Source organism: Pleurodeles waltl, chromosome 7 (genome assembly GCF_031143425.1).
Source record: "Pleurodeles waltl isolate 20211129_DDA chromosome 7, aPleWal1.hap1.20221129, whole genome shotgun sequence".
In the NCBI taxonomy this organism is placed as follows: domain Eukaryota; kingdom Metazoa; phylum Chordata; class Amphibia; order Caudata; family Salamandridae; genus Pleurodeles; species Pleurodeles waltl.
Window position 1 is genome coordinate 68,798,208 of NC_090446.1, and position 17,534 is coordinate 68,815,741.

The 17,534-nt window shown below is 49.6% G+C and overlaps 1 protein-coding gene across 1 annotated transcript in view; it reads right to left on the reverse strand.

Moving 5' to 3' along the window:
• The window catches only part of LOC138303652 (alpha-2-macroglobulin-like protein 1), a 296,020-nt gene that overhangs the window by 12,960 nt on the left and 265,526 nt on the right, over positions 1–17,534 (reverse strand). The window contains exon 32 of the mRNA XM_069242955.1: positions 11,999–12,089. Coding sequence (XP_069099056.1) covers positions 11,999–12,089 — 91 coding nt within the window. The remainder of the gene's footprint in view (positions 1–11,998; positions 12,090–17,534) is intronic.

Genomic DNA, 17,534 nt, shown 5'->3' on the forward strand with positions numbered 1-17,534 from the left:
AGGGGTTGGCTTTTTCAAACTATGCCAAAAGCTCCTGGAGCTGTTGTTTGGAGGGTCTTGAGCCAATTGTGATTTTCTTTATTTTGCAGAGAGACCTTAGCTCCCTCATCTTAAGATGGCGGTAAGGGGTGATGTCGAGTTCCATCACATTCACTTCTGCACTAGACATTATGGGGGTCATTCCAACCCTGGCAGTCGGTGTTAAAGCGGCGGCTAACCCGCCAACAGGCTGGCGGTAAAAAAAATGGAATTCCGACCATGGCGGAAACCGCCAACAGAGACCGCCACTTCAACACACCGCCCGCCACAGCGGGACAAACAAACAGCGCGGTGGTCACCGCCAACAGACAGGCGGGAGTCAATGTACCGCCCACCCTATCACAACCCACCAATCCGGCACCTTTTCCGGGGCGGTAACCCCGCCGATAAAAACACGGCGGAAACAGCCATTTCGAACGGAAAACGCTCACCTCCATACACCCCACGAGAATTCTGGACAGCATGGAACCCGAACTCCACATCCTCCCAGCGATTGTCTTCCTGCTCCTCTACCAGGAGCACGAACGCCGGCGCAGAAGACAACGGTGAGTACTGCACCTACGACACAGGGGAGGGGGGAGGGAAAAAATTATGGGGACACACATACGGGACACACCCACCCCCACCCTCACCCACTACAACACACACATCAATGCATAGCAACAACTCAGAGTGACACCCCCCAAGCCCCCCGGAAGAATGCAAATACAAAAGGAATTGATTCGAAACATTGGAATATATTGTATCACTGGCTTAAAAATATATCACACATCTAAAACCTTTATATACATAAATATTAAAGTTCGATCATTGTAGCAGGCATTGTCCGTGGACCACTGGGCCCAAATCACATGGGCAAAGCCCACACAGGATACCTGACTCCAACGGAGAGAACACTGCAGGGGCATCAGATAGCAAAACTACAGGCACCTCAGAGGGAAGGGAAAGGGGGGCACCTCAGCCAGATGAGTCCACGACGCCAGATCTACGAGGAGCCTCCATGGCCACTGTTCCATCCTGGGGAGTGCAAAGCCACAGTCTCTCAAGTCTCTACAGTGGGTGGCTTGCCCACTTTACCATCCTGGGGAGTGCAAAGCCACAGTCTCTCAAGTCTCTACAGTGGGTGGGTTGCCCACTTTACCATCCTGGGGAGTGCAAAGCCACAGTCTCTCAAGTGGATAACAGTCTCCACTGGTTCTGGAGGGGGACTGGTGCCCAGAGTGCTTCGTGCAGCCCTGCCCGACACAGATGCGGGCCTGCCCCTTCTGCCAATGGGCCAGCGGTGCTTGAGATGAAGGGCCCTGTTCAGCGGTGCTTGAGACGGCGGTGCCCTGTTCAGTGGTGCTTGAGATGAAGGGCCCTGTTCAGCGGTGCATCGGATGAGTGTCCAGGTCTGCGGTTCCGGCCATGGCATGGAGGTCATTCGCCACCTGACCTGTGGCTGGCGGTGCCTTCCTGCCCACCTGGGATGGGGCTTGCGGGCCCTCCTGGGCTGCAGTACCGGGCCTGTGGGTGTCTTCCTGCCCACCTGGGATGTGGCTTGCGGGGCCCTCCTGGGCTGCAGTACCGGGCCTGTGGGTGTTCTCCTGCCCACAGTGTTGAACGATCGCTGATGGGCAGCCTTACCAGAATGAATGCCCTCCAGGTATGCATTACTCTGGTGCACCTCCCTTTCTACACCCTGGATGGCATTCAAAAGGGTAGACTGCCCAACAATGATCGTCCTCAGGAGGTCAATGACCTCCTCACTGAGGGCAGCAGGGGTGACTGGGGCAGGGCCTGAGGTGCCTGGGGCGAAGGAGATGCCCACCTTCCTGGGTGAGCGGGCACGGGGCAAACGCTGAGGGGCTGCTGGGAGGGCAGTGCTGGTGCGCTGGGTGGCGGCTGCACCTGTTGTTGCGGGGGGCACGGATGTTGCCGCCACCACAAGGGAGCTCCCTTCAGAGGACGAGTCGCTGTCACTAATGTCTGCACGAGTCCCCGCTGTGGAGCTCCCCTTGCCCTCCGTCCCACTGGTGTATTCGGATTCCGTTGCATGGCCCTCCATGGCCATGCGGGATGCAGCTCCCTCGTGCTCCGATGCCACTTCTCCTCCGCCTGATGGTGCTAATGCACACATGAACAGGAAGACCACAAAAAAGGGGGGGGAGAAATAAAGACATGTTGAGTGCATGCATTGGCGACACCGTTGGCGGAGAGGACAGACACAGAAGCCCCCTGCACCACGCCGCGCACTTGGGGTCCACTACTCAATCCGTGGGACATGGCCTACAAGCCTATGGACGACAACTGCACACATAGATGACACAGGGCCATGGATACCTGTACTTGGCACCCTACAGAGGTGGGGGGCGGTGGCACAGGGCCATGCCTTACGGAGGGGCCTAGCCTACAGAAATCGCCCTGGCCTAGGGATACCCACAGCCCTCCTCCCCCACCCAGACACCTCCACTGCGCGAAAAGTCACCAGGATTGGAGTGTACTCACCCCCTTGTGTCTGCTGTGGTGTCCTCAAGCGCCCATCCAAATCGGGTAGGCCACCGCCAGGATCCGGGACATCAGGGGGGTCAAAGTACGACTGGCACCCCTCCCACGTTGGGAGGCCATCCCCAGCTGAGCCTCCGCCATCTTCCTGCTCCAGCGTTGGATGTCCTCCCATCTCTTCCGGCAGTGGGTGCCCCGTCTGTTGTGGACCCCCAGGGTCCGGACGTCCTTGGCAATGGCACGCCAAATATCGATTTTCTGGTGGGCGCTGACCTATGTGACATGTACAGGGAGAGAAGTATAATCATCACCTTCTGCATGCTCCATGTGAGTGGCCCCCCATCCTCACCCTTGCCATATGGCACATGCTCTCATCTGTCGTTTGATACATGCCTCAATCGCTCCCCTCCCCACCATCTTTCATCCACCCCACTCAACACAGGCATAGCCCATACAGCATGCTACCAGTGTACTTACCTGTTGGTCTGGAGGACCGTACAGTTGCGCATACTGGGGGAGGACCCCATCCACAAGTTTCTCCAACTCCTCCGCAGTGAAGGCAGGGGCCCTTTCCCCAGTCGCATGAGCCATTGTCTCTTCCAGACCGAGGACACAGCAGCACTTGCAGTGTAGGTCCTCTACTGTGTAAGATCAGGTATCGAGTGATTAAGCAGATAGAAAATGGTGGTCACGCCCGCGGCGGTGCATACCGTGGCGGTGCGTACCGCGACAGCCGGCGCACATCGTCATTGGCTCATGAGACCCATAGGGTTCTATGTTAACCAATGCGGCTTTGCGCCGCGGTCTTCGACCGCCTACCGCCACGGTGTGCCACGCCAGCGCATTGACCTCACATCCCATTGTCGCACTTCACAGGTCAGGCAGCCGCCATTTCAAGGGCCCACATGGCTTAATTTCTACTGCGTCACACATACCTAGGCCTTGCGTCGACACTCATAAAAGCCATACAATGCATTGGGAATCGTGTTATGTGCAAGCTGTGGGAACGTACCTGTGGGTTGATTGACTCTGTGCTCGTTGTTGTCCTTCATAGGCACCGTCCGCTGGGACATGCGAGGAGATGGAGGAATCTTCCAGTGTACAGACCGCTGGTGGACCTGTCGACAATGGAGGAAAGACATGTCATACTGACATACAGGCTTGACCGAGCCACTATACAGGAACTGTGTGCCCAGCTGGAGGCAGACCTGATGTCACCCATCCCCCAACCCACAGGGATCCCCCCTCTAGTGCAGGTTCTGTCAGTACTCCATTTCTTTGCAAGTGGGTCATTTCAAACAACAGTGGCCGTATCATCAGGGATGTCCCAGCCCATGTTTTCCAAGGTGTTGTCCAGAGTGTTGTCTGCCCTGCTCATACACATGCGGAGCTACATCGTGTTCCCTGAGGTGGGGGATTTGCCTACAGTGAAGGGTGATTTCTATGCCCTTGGACATATTCACAACATCATAGGTGCCATTGATGGGACACATGTTGCTTTGGTCCCCCCCAGCAGGAGTGAACAGGTGTACAGGAACAGGAAGAGTTATCATTCCATGAATGTCCAGATGGTCTGTTTGGCTGACCAGTACATCTCCCATGTTAATGCCAAGTTCCCTGGGTCAGTGCATGACGCGTACATCATGCGGAATAGCAGCATCCCTTACGTGATGGGTCAACTCCAGAGGCACCGTGTGTGGCTAATTGGTGACTCTGGTTACCCCAACCTGTCCTGGCTACTGACCCCAGTGAGGAATCCCAGGACAAGGGCGGAGGAACGGTACAATGAGGCCCATGGGCGTACTAAGAGGGTGATCGAGAGGACCTTTGGCCTCCTGAAGGCCAGGTTCCGGTGCCTCCATATGATAGTTGGATCCCTAATGTACTCACCAAAGAAGGTGTGCCAGATCATCGTGGCCTGCTGTATGCTTCACAACCTGGTTTTGCGACGACAGGTGCCTTTTCTGCAGGAGGATGGTCCAGATGGTGGTGTTGTAGCAGCTGTGGAGCCTGTGGAGAGTGAAGAGGAGGAAGGCGAAGAGGACGACATGGAGAACAGGAACACAGTAATACAGCAGTTTTTCCAATGACACACAGGTAAGAATCCACACCGGCATATTACATTTACTTAAAGACTGCTACCTCTCTACTGTCTGACCTTTTCCCCCAGTGTATGGTAACTGTGTTGTGACTTTCCCTTCCGATTTCAGAGCTGTGGGCCCCACTGCATGACATCTGCTTTGTTTCCCCATGGACTACAGCTGTGTGACAGTGGTATGTTGGCATCACAATGTAAATAAACATTTTGGCACGGCCATGTCTAATACAGTTGTTCAAAATCACAGCCAGACTCCAGATTGTTTTGTGCAATAAGTGTGTTTATTACAGTGCTCTAAATTGGTGGGTGGTTGCAAATCGGTGAGGGGGTGATGGTGGAGGATTGTCCATGGCAGAGTCCAGACTATCAGTATCACAGGTGCATTGTCCAAATGCCTGTGGAAAGTGGAGCAGGGGCAGTTTAAGGTTGGACAGGGTGTCAATGTGGGACAGTGGGATGACAATCAGGGAGGTATCCTTTCCTGGCGGGGGTCTTGGCATCTTACTCTGTCTTCTTCCTGGATCTCAGGGACCGCTTGCGGGGTGGTTCTCCTTCTGCAGGGGGTGGGGTTCTGGTGGCCTGTTGGTCTTGTGTCGGGGCCTCCTGTCCACTAGCACCGGCGGAGGTGGTAGGCAGTTCTTGATCCATGCTAGTGACAGGGGCCCTTTGTGGTGCCACAGTGTCCCGCAATGTGGTGACTACCTGATTCAGAGTCACTACGATGGTGCCCATGGCGGAACTGATGTTTCTTAGTCCCTCCCTGAACCCCATATACTGTTCCTCCTGCAGGCGCTGGATCTCCTGAAACCTGCCAAGGACCGTCGCCATCGTCTCCTGGGAGTGGTGGTAGGCTCCCATGATGGAGGAGAGGGCCTCGTGAAGAGTGAGTTCCCTGGGCCTGTCCCCCCACGTCGCACAGCAGCCCTCCCAGTTCCCCTGGGCCTCTGGACCGTGTGCCCACTACCACTGCCCCCAGGTCCCTGTTGTTGTTGGGGTGGTGGGTTATCCTGGGTGCCCTGTAGTGGTGGACACACCGCTGATTGACGTGTCCTGGGGACAGAGGTATGGGCCCGCTGGGTGGGTGCTGTGCTGGTCTTCCCAGAGGGGGGAAGGTCTGCTGTGGCCTGTGGCTGTCTGAGGGGAACCGACTGTCCCGAGGTCACCGATGGGCCGGGCTGGTCATCTAGATCCAGGGAGACAGAGGTGCTGTCATCACTGTGGGCCTCTTCTGGGGGTGGAGTGGACATTTGTGGACCCTCCTGCGCGGTGACGTGGCGTTCGGGTCCTGCAGGGGTATAAAACCATGATTATTGCATCTGTGTGTGCCATGATGTGCAATGGGTGGGTGCCCGTGTACCCCTGTGCTTGCATTCCTGTGTGGGGGCTTTTGTGACAGTGGTTTGGGGGGGGATGGGGATGTGCAGTGGGCATGCTTTGGTGATGGGTGTCCATGCTTTGTGGACGCATGCAGGGCTTGGTGTTGGGATGGGTGGGTTGTGATGGTGAGACATTTGCAAGGAGTAGGTGTGATGGGGGTGGGGGTGAGGGTGGGGGTATGAGTTGGCATGCTGGTGGGGTGGGGGGATGAAGTAGTTGAGATTTGACTTACCAGAGTCCATTCCTCCGCCTACTCCTGCGAGGCCCTCAGGATGCAGGATCGCCAAGACCTGCTCCTCCCATGTTGTAAATTCTGGGGGAGGAGGTGGGGGTCCGCCGCCAGTCCGCTGCACCGCGATGTTGTGCCTGGATACCATGGAACGCACCTTCTCCCGTAGGGGGACCGCTTCCTGATGTCGTCCCGATTTCTTGGGTGCTGTACCACAGCGTTGACCCTGTCCACTATTCTGCTCCATAGCTCCATCTTCCTGGCAATGGTGGTGTGCTGCACCTGTGTCCCGAATAGCTGTGGCTCTACCCGCACAATTTCCTCCACCATGACCCTGAGTTCAGCCTCCGAAAACCTGGGGTGTCTTTGCGGTGCCATGGGGTGGTGTGGGTGATGTGTGGGGTGGATTGTGTGGTGCTAAGTGTGGTTATGTGTATTGTTGTGTTGTGTGAAGTGCATGCTAATATTGCTGGGTGACTGTGAATTGGGCGTCTGGGTGCTCGGATCTCTTTTCTCTGTGCGTGTTCACGAATCTCTAGGAGTGGGGGTGTGTGGGTGATGTGGGTGTGTGTTTTATATTGTATTGGGTGTGTGGGAGTGTTGTTTGTATGTGTATCAGGTGTGTGTATTTTGAATTGTCCAATGTGGCTGTGTTTTGGAGCTGTGTGTATATTTTGAGCGCAGCGGTGTGTACCGCCAATCGAATACCGCGGTTGAAAGACCGCCGCGTGGATTCGTGGGTCGTGATGGCATGGGCGTATTTCTGTTGGCGTGACGGTGTAGGTTAGGTCATCGCCAGTTTCTCGCTGACCTTTGGTGAGGCAGACTTTTGTGGATGTCTGTATTTTGGCGGTTTGCCTGTTGTGGGTCAGAATGACCGTGGCGGTTTACCACTGCGGTGTCATGGCAGTCTTCTGCACGGCAGTAAGCGCCTTTTACCGCCGAGGTTGGAATGACCCCATATGTTTAAAAAAGTTGGAATACTTTTTAAGAATCTAAAACTAGTTCTAGAATCTAATTCAAACTTTCACAAAACTTTTAAACTCAAAAGGAAATGCTAACAGGGACTAACACAAGGCCCTAGCAGGACTTTTAAAAATTTAGAAAAATAGTTCAAATTGCAAAAATCAATTTCTAATGACAATTTTTGGAATTTGTCGTGTGATCAGGTATTGGCTGAGTAGAACAACAAATGCAAAGTCTTGTACCCCACCGCTGATCCACCAATGTAGGATTTTGGCTCTGTATGCACTATTTCAAAGTAAGGAATAGTATGCACAGAGTCCAAGGGTTCCCCTTAGAGGTAAGATAGTGGCAAAAAGAGATAATACTAATGCTCTATTTTGTGGTAGTGTGGCCGAGCAGTAGGCTTATCAAAGGAGTAGTGTTAAGCATTTGTTGTACACACACAGGCAATAAATGAGGAACACACACTCAGAGACAATTCCAGGCCAATAGGTTTTGTATAGAAAAATATATTTTCTTAGTTTATTTTAAGAACCACAGGTTCAAATTGTACATGTAATACTTCAAATGAAAGGTATTGCAGGTAAGTACTTTAGGAACTTTGAATAATCACAATAGCATATATACTTTTCAAATGAATCACATATAGCTATTTTAAAACTAGACTGCAATTTTCACAGTTCCTAGGGGAGGTAAGTATTTGTTAGTTTTTGTAGGTAAGTAAACCACCTACGGGGTTCAAGTTTGGGTCCAAGGTAGCCCACCGTTGGGGGTTCAGAGCAACCCCAAAGTTACCACACCAGCAGCTCAGGGCCGGTCAGGTGCAGAGTTCAAAGTGGTGCCCAAAACGCATAGGCTTCAATGGAGAAGGGGGTGCCCCGGTTTCAGTCTGCCAGCAGGTAAGTACCCGCGTCTTCGGAGGGCAGACCAGGGGGGTTTTGTAGGGCACCGGGGGGGACACAAGTTAGCACAGAAAGTACACCCTCAGCAGCACGGGGGCGGCCGGGTGCAGTGTGCAAACACACGTCGGGTTTCCAATGTAAATCAGTGGGAGACCAAGGGGTCTCTTCAGCGATGCAGGCAGGCAAGGGGGGGGATCCTTGGGGTAGCCACCACCTGGGCAAGGGAGAGGGCCTCCTGGGGGTCACTCCTGCACTGTAGTTCCGATCTTTCTGGTCCTGGGGGCTGCGGGTGCAGAGTCTTTTCCAGGCGTCGGGATCTGGGAGTCAGGCAGTCGCGGTCAGGGGGAGCCTCGGGATTCCCTCTGCAGGCGTTGCTGTGGGGGCTCAGGGGGGGCAACTCTGGCTACTCACAGTCTCGTAGTCGCCGGGGAGTCCTCCCTGAAGTGTTGTTTCTCCACAAGTCGAGCCGGGGGCGTCGGGTGCAGAGTAGCAAGTCTCACGCTTCCGGCGGGAAACGCAGTTGTCTTGAAGTTGCTTCTTTGGAAACAAAGTTGCAGTCTTGGGTGAACAGAGCCGCTGTCCTCTGGAGTTTCTTGGTCCTTCTAGAGCAGGGCACTCCTCCGAGGATTCAGAGGTCGCTGGTCCTGGGGAAAGCGTCGCTGGAGCAGTGTCTTTAGAAGTGGGGAAACAGACCGGTAGAGCTGGGGCCAAAGCAGTTGGTGTCTCCGTCTTCTCTGCAGGGTTTTTCAGCTTAGCAGTCCTCTTCTTCTTAGCTTGCAGGAATCTGAGTTCCTAGGTTCAGGGGAGCCCCTAAATACAGAATTTAGGGGTGTGTTTAGGTCAGGTAGGGCAGTAGCCAATGGCTACTAGCCCTGAGGGTGGCTACACCCTCTTTGTGTCTCCTCCCAAGGAGAGGGGGGTCACATTCCTATCCCTATTGGATGGAGGATTCCTAAAAGTCAGAGTCACTTCAGCTCAGGTTGCCTTAGGGGCTGTCCTGACTGGCCAGTGACTCCTCCTTGTTTTTCTCATTATCTCCTCCGGCCTTGCCGCCAAAAGTGGGGCCGTGGCCGGAGGGGGTGGGCAAATCCACTAATTGGAATGCCCTGTGGTGCTGCCAGGTGTTACAGCTCCTGCAAGGGGGAGGTGATAAGCATCTCCACCCAGTGCAGGCTTTGTTACTAGCCACAGAGTGACAAAGGCACTCTCCTGATGTGGCCAGCAACATGTCTCGAGTGTGGCAGGCTGCTAAAACCAGTCAGCCTACACGGGTAGTCGGTTAAGGTTTCAGGGGGCACCTCTAAGGTGCCCTCTGGGGTGTATGTTACAATAAAATGTACACTGGCATCAGTGTGCATTTATTGTGCTGAGAAGTTTGATACCAAACTTCCCAGTTTTCAGTGTAGCCATTATGGTGCTGTGGAGTTCGTGTTTGACAGACTCCCAGACCATATACTCTTATGGCTACCCTGCACTTACAATGTCTAAGGTTTGGCTTAGACACTGTAGGGGCACAGTGCTCATGCACTGGTGCCCTCACCTATGGTATAGTGCACCCTGCCTTAGGGCTGTAAGGCCTGCTAGAGGGGTGACTTATCTATACTGCATAGGCAGTGTGAGGTTGGCATGGCACCCTGAGGGGAGTGCCATGTCGACTTACTCGTTTTGTCCTCACCAGCACACACAAGCTGGCAAGCAGTGTGTCTGTGCTGAGTGAGGGGTCCCCAGGGTGGCATACGACATGCTGCAGCCCTTAGAGACCTTCCCTGGCATCAGGGCCCTTGGTACCAGGGGTACCAGTTACAAGGGACTTACCTGGATGCCAGGGTGTGCCAATTGTGTAAACAAAAGTACAGGTTAGGGAAAGAACACTGGTGCTGGGGCCTGGTTAGCAGGCCTCAGCACACTTTCAAATCAAAACATAGCATCAGCAAAGGCAAACAGTCAGGGGGTAACCATGCCAAGGAGGCATTTCCTTACACCGGCCAAACACACATGTGCAGTAAGCTCTCTACAGCCCAGCAACACAGTTGGCGGGGCTGTAGAGACCATGTACAGGCTCCCAATCTGTCTGGGAGTGCCCAGCCAATCCTGATGCTGCTCTGAGCAGCACCAAGATTGGCTGCAGGGCAGGATGAGAGCCTGTGCCTGCAGCCTGCAACGAAGGGAGCAAGAGGAGCAGTGTGGGAGCGGTGCAGGAGGGGAATAGGTGACTTTTCATTTTAAAAAAATATGTATTTTCAAATACATTTTACCCCTACCCCATTCCCCCCCCCAACACCCACTTGCCACACACACACACCCTTGTGACCGAAGGTAGCCGCTACTGGCTTGTGTACTTCTCATTGGCATGTCAAGTGCATACATTAACTTGAAACATCTCACGGTTAATGCATATTTTGCTCACACAAGAGCTCGGAAACATAGGGCAGTGATTGCCCCTTTTGTTGGCAGCTTTGCTGTGAGAAAAACATGGATTAACTCAGAGATAATTTGAGTTAATATATACAAAGTAGATCCCCAACAGAAGAGCAGAGACACTTTCAGCATTGGTGCAGCACAGAAAAGTGCATCATGATACAGGGGTACATTTTACAATCATTTCAAAATATGACTACAGTCATCGGATTTTTTAGGAAATATTCTACAATAAGGATTGGTGAGAAAGAATAGCACAATCCAAGATATGTATGATTCTCTGATCTGGGGGCCAATCACCGTACTTTGAATTTTCAGACTATTTAAATTGTAGCGGGTCTAATCTCAAATCGGTAGACCAGATGCTCAGTGAATGGTAAGGATGCGGTTGGATCTACACTAAAAATGTCATTGGCAAATGTCAGCTCTTTGGCGTCTAACCTTAGCATATACCAGTGGTGACGCTTGAAGAAGTGAAATGATGAAATATTCCTTATAGAAAGCGTTTGGAAGAGGGATCAAGGGGTAGCCATTTATAATGCCACTTGTTATAGATATGGGTGGAGAAGAGAGCCCAGTTATAGATATTACCACCCGAGTGGACAGGTATGGGGATCCAGCAGATATACATTTGAGGAATACATTACCAAAACATCACTCATCAGTGGAATGATCCTGACATGTGAATCAGATTCTATACTGAGACTGCATTTTTTTCAGTGCGAAATATGAAGATATTTTTCAATTTCTGCAGGAAACACTGAACAGGTTTGCACCAAATAAATCAGGATGGACCGAGCATTAAACTGTAGTACCCAATTGGTGTTAAGGTCCAGTGTTCCACGTAGCAGAATTGAGAAAAAAGTAATCATGGACATTAATCGAAAGTGTAACATTTGGGAATACTTTTTTCAACCTCTCCCTCCACCTCTCCCCAACCAATCTGCATGAATGTTGGGGACATGATTTGGGGAATTATTGGAATGATTTGTCTAGTAATGTAGGTCTTTCGCAAAAAAATTCACTTTTATGGCAGAACATCTCGCATTCTTTTGTTAAAGTCAGTGACATGAAAGTGGACAGTATATGGGGTGTGGCCTTGCATGGAACAGGTTGAAAAACAGATACATCTCTCATATTTTATAGTGTATGGGGTAAGAGATGTATCCACATGACAAAAACAAGAAAAAACCTATAAAATAAAATGACAAATGTTACAAAGCACACTTCAGCATCATAATTTTCCACCAGGTGAAAAGCCTGCATGATTACATTCTGCTCCTTGGAATACCCTTGGAAATAAACCATTGTCATATTTTCAGGATTACTCCTGGGTTTCCTTGAGAATGCTGTGAAAGTCAGAAATTTGCTCCAATTAGGAAAGGGCATCTAGTAGGCAAAATAGCAAATTGTTCAAGCCAAACTCTGGATGGAACAACATCCCACCTCCACCTTTCACTGTGTGATGTAATTGTCCCATCTCACCTCTCGCACAGAGCTCTTCACAGGAATAAACCCTGACACCATGTCCACAACGATGAGAGCCATGTTTGAGGTCTCCCGGTTACCGATGTAGCTGTGGAAGAAGGCAGAGGAGTAAGACATTTGTGATGCAGAATCTCGAGTCACCCTGTTTGGACTCCACCAAAAGCAGACAAGTTTAAAATTGTGACAAAATGGATATGTAAGTAGTGGTATAATTACTGCACCTCCACTAAGATGAGTGACAATAGTAGAGTGTATAGTAAATTACAATGAATACAGTCCATGAGGTGCTGGTCATGTATTTGAGCCCTACTACCCAGGGCTTAAAACTCAGTGGTCCTCTAGGGATCTACTGAGACTTATTTTTCAAAAGATACGCGAGACACTCCGTATTAGCGTCCTATTTCAGTCCTGAGTCCATTCACGGTAAGGATACGTAGTACAGATGAAGTTCAAATCCTTTTTAGGCACAGAATGTTAATCTTCTACAGTCGACACATGTTTTGTCACATCTGTGACTTTTTCAAGGCTAAAAATAGTATTACCAAAACCAGTCTGCTCCCGTATGTGGTGTCTAATATATTACTGTTGACTAATGACTCATTTTATCCACATTATTATAACCTTCCGGGTTTTTTTTTAATCCATGTATCGTCACAGATGCTCTTCTGAAGAGATTGTTAAAAATTGGGTTGTTGGTTGACTTGGGTGTGGCCCTCTGATCAAGCGACAGCCACAACCCCTTGCAAGATGATCCACAAAAAGTCACAAAATTAACTTATTCTTGGTATCTTGGCACAAAGTAAGTAGTCAGGCTTAAATTTATAGCCAATGTGTAAAGTATTTATGCAGCACACAAACAGATATATAGTGAAAACACAACAGAAGAGAAATCCAAAATCAATAATGAAAAATAGGGTAAATTTCAATACACTTTTGGACACCAAAACAACAAAAGTCCAATCAGTAGAAGCAGAGTTATGAATTTGTTTTTTTTTTAGTTAAAATAATTTCAAAAAGCACAAACCTTCAACTATAGATGTCTGGTTGCCGTGGACCGGGTCAAAGTCACGCTTTCAGGCTGACCTCAATGTTGGATACAGTCACCAGATTAAACCCATTGAGTCTACCTCCCAATTGAGCACCAAAAGACCTGTTCAAGTTGGAGAGGGACACAAGAAGCAGGGAGTGCATCCCGGGAGGCTGTCAGTGAGCATGAAGAGCAGACCAGGTGTTGCAGACCGGGGTTGCTGGAGCTGCACACTGGTGGTCCCCACAAGAGGTCGATGTTATAGCACCAAGTGTTGGGATGCCGGCGCTTCACGTTGCATTGTAAGCTGCAAGATCTTGGTGTAAACGGGCCACTGGATTTCAGCTCTGAGCATCACTAAGGGCCCAGGACCTGTGGGGCACCAGCTGGGGATCAGGAACTCTCTTCAGCTGGGTCAGGAGCTAATGCATGATATTGGGGGCCTTTTATGTCTCTGAGACTCAGATCAGTAGACCAGCAGACCAGCCCTTGGAGTTACTCTGATGAACTGGGTTCAGGATGAAGTTGCAGGTCCAGTTCTTCTTCCCTAGGAAAGAGGGCAGCAGGGCACTAGCACCTTCAGAATAGCAGTCCAGCAGTGTGTCAGTCCTTTCAGCAGCACAGCAGTCCTTCTTCCTGGCATAATATTCACAGGTCCAGAAGTGTACTGAAGAATTGGTGTCTGAGGTCCCCTTTGTATTCTGCCCAGGTCCTGGTGGTGATAGAAGCTCCTAGACAATAGTTTTAAAATGCATAGAATGTTCTGCCTCCCCTGCCATGGAACCAAGCTGGCTACAGAATAATGGGGTGTTGTTAGGCCCTTTGTGTTAAGGCAGACCACAGGCTATTCAGGTGCAAGTGAGGCTGTGCTCAGCTCCACCCCTCATCCTGCCAGCAGATGTCCCACTGAGGCATAATTAGCCCTTCTATTGTGTGACTGTCTGGAAGAAATTAACACAGTCAGGTATACCTAGTCATGTCACCCCAGGCAGGGTAAAGGCACAAAAGGGCTAAGGGCAAAAACATGGTAACTTTCTAAAAGCAGCATTTTTAAAACTGCAGTCAAAAACCCGACTTTACTATTAAATAGGGCTTTCCACCACAATTCCAACGAGAACCAAAAATAACGTAGCTATCAGCTTCCATTTGGAAGATTACAGCTTACTAAATGAAATAAGGCATCCCCCAATGTTAGCCTATGGGAGGGGGAGGCAGTACAGAACAGAAAAACTAATTTGGGACTTGGTCACTACCTAGACATGTAAAATCTAAAAGTACATGTCCAACCTTTTAATTACACAGCACCCTGCCCTATGGGCTATCTAGGGCCTTCCTTAGGGATGACTTGTATGTAAACAAAGGGGAGTTTGGCAAGGGGATTTAAATGCCAATCAGAGGTGTAGCGTCAGGGAGGGTGGGGAGGTTTGGGGTGTTAGCACTAAAATAAATGTATTCACCACTAAATAGGTGGGTACAGTTACTTTCAGTTGGGTATTATGAGGTGGCTGTCTGATTCCACCTAGTATTTCTACATGCACCCACAGACAAAAACATATGCAGACACATTCACACACACACACACACACACACACACACTCTCTCTCTCTCTCTCACTCTCTGTTTTGACGTTCTTAAAACTGTTGGTTATTTTACAACCTCTTGTCTTCTAGGTAACCCTAACAATCCACACACTGCTATCCCTTCCCACTGCCCCTTAAGCCCAATCATGCGTTGTATCTCAAATATTTTGTTTTATGATGGTATGTTAGTGTGATTGTTGGGAAATTCAAGGCTCCCTTCATCTAATCTTACTAACCAAGCTATGCCCCTGATGCTGGTTCAATGTGGCAGTTTAAAACTGCATTCAGGCTTCAGTGGCAGGCCAAGGACATGTGCTAAAGTGCTGCTTAAGTGAGTGGCACAATAGGTGCTGCAGGCCCACTGGTAGCATTTAATTTACAGGTCCTAGGTATATGGTATACTTCTCTACTAGTCGTGTAATTAAATTAAATATGCCAATTAGGTAAATGCCAATTCAACCATGTTTTAGGGAGTGAGCACAAGCACTTCAGCATTGGTAAGTAGTGGTAAAGTTCACAGAGCCCCAAGTCCAATGAAAATGAATTCAGCCAAAAGTGAAAGGTAAAAAGCTAAAGGTATGGCGATAATCATTCCGATAGGGCAACGCCCAACAGTGTTTCTGATCCAATAGTGATGGTATTGTCAAATAGATATACAAGAGCCACGAAGCACAGCCATATCACCTTGCTGGAGATAGCCTTTAAGGGCCTCAAGTAAACGAAAGCCCAACCTTACTAACCAAAGTTAAACATGTGAGGAAGCAGGAATACTTCTTTCAGTAGTAGAGGTCTTTGCCCAATATTGTCTTAGTCTGACATTTTAGGATAGAAAACAGAAGGTAACCGTAGAGCACCCTCTCACCTTTTCCTCATGTGGGACAAGTCAAAACTGGGGGAAGAAGCGTGGGAGGGGAACATTGAATGGGTGTTTCCCAGATGGAGAATTACTAAGCCACCAGACTTGCCCTCTCCAGTATCCGCTATTTAGTTTAAAAAATATAAATGTGCGTTCAGTGAAGGTAATGCCTCCAGGGAGTCTACGGCGGTTACTAATGTTGCTAACCGACCCAAATTGGCATCCATCCCAATGAAACTTCAGCAGTAGCCTGGTGTAGTATTACTTGTGCTCCAGCAACACTTCATTAAAGTGAGTGGGGTTTAGGAATTGTGCTGTTTTCTAAATTTACCACTTTATTTTTAATAGAAATAAAAATTAATGATGTATATATTTTATAATGTCTTAATGTTTTCTTCTCCAAGACAAAATGCAGATCTATACAATTTATTAAGCACTGTTCACTTATTTCCCTGAGACTAAAGACAAATCCAACTATATTTTGGAGATAGTTTAAGGTTGGTAGGGTGGAAACACCCAAAAGAAAACTATACAGTTTACACTAGTACATTTCTATTTGAAGCTTTACTTAATTCCCCCATTTATAGGCTTACTCTACTGTGTGACATGTTCATGTTGGTTATAATTCTGTTGAGTATGTGGTATTGTTAGAAATGGGGTCTTTGGTTGACAGTCAGGTTACGCCCTGTTCAAGCAAGGACCCTCACTCTAGTCTGGGTAAAAGTGAATCACCCTCAGCTAACCCCTGTTTACCCACTTGGTAACTTGGCAGACCAGTAGGCTTAACTTCAGAGTGCTAGGTTTAAAGTATTTGTACCAACACACACAGTAACTTAATGAAAACACTACAAAATGACACAACACCAATTTAGAAAAATAGGACATATTTATCCAGACCAAACAAGACCAAAACTACAAAAATCCACAATACACAAGTCAAGTTATCAATAAAAATGCAAAAAGAGTCTTTAAGTAGTTTTAAACACACACTAACACTGTTAGCGTGAAAATGTACCTTGGGTGCGTCAATAATAACCCTGCACGGGCGAGTGCACGTCAAAAAGGGCTTGCGATGCCTTGAATCCACTCATGAGCTGGACCTTGCGTTGTTTCTCCTTTCGCAGGGTCAGGCGCGTTGTTTCTTCTCTCCGCAGGAGAGCGATGCGTTGATCCGGTCAGCACTCTCGGGTCCGGGCAAGCTTTGTGTTGTTTTTACACGCCCAGTGGTACTTGAGTTAGAAATCCAGCCGCACGATGATCTGAAAACCATGCAGCGTGGGTTGAGATCTCCCAGCCTCCTTCAGCGATGCTGCGCGTCATTTCTCCTGCTCTGTGCGTCGATTTTTCGGTCGCGTTTCTGGCGAGCATCGATTTTCAGCTGCGGAGATGGCAACACGTTGTTTCTTCAGCCGCAGATCGGAGTCGCGTCTATCTTTTTCCCGACGGCGCTTGGTGGGTGGATGTCCTTGTCTTTAGGCTGCCAGCTTCTCCTTTTAGGGTCCCAGGAACTGGATGGGCCCCACAGGGCAAAGTAGAAGTCTCTCCAGAGATTCCAGGTGCTAGCAGAGAGAAGTCTTCGCTGTCCCTGAGACTTCAAACAGGAGGCAAGGTCTAAATCAAGCCCTTGGAGATATCTTCTCAAGATGGAAGGCACACAAAGTCCAGTCTTGGCCCTCTTACTCTGGCAGAAGCGGCAACTGCAAGTTAGCTCCACAAAGCACAGTCACAGGCAGGGCAGATCTTCTTCCTCAGCTCTTCTCCAGGCAGAGGTTCCTCTTGTCTCCAGAAGTGTTTTCTAAATTCTGTGGTTTTGAGTGCCCTTCTTATACTCAATTTCTCCTTTGAAGTAGGGCTACTTCAAAGTAAAGTCTCTTTTGAATGTGAAATCCTGCCTTGCCCAGGCCAGGCCCCAGACACTCACCAGAAGGTTGGAGACTGCATTGTGTGAGGGCAGGCACAGCCCTTTCAGGTGTGAGTGACTACTCCTCCCCTCCTTCCTATCACAGATGGCTCTTCAGGATATGCAGGCCACAACCCAGCTCCCTTTGTGTCACTGTCTAGTGTGAGGTG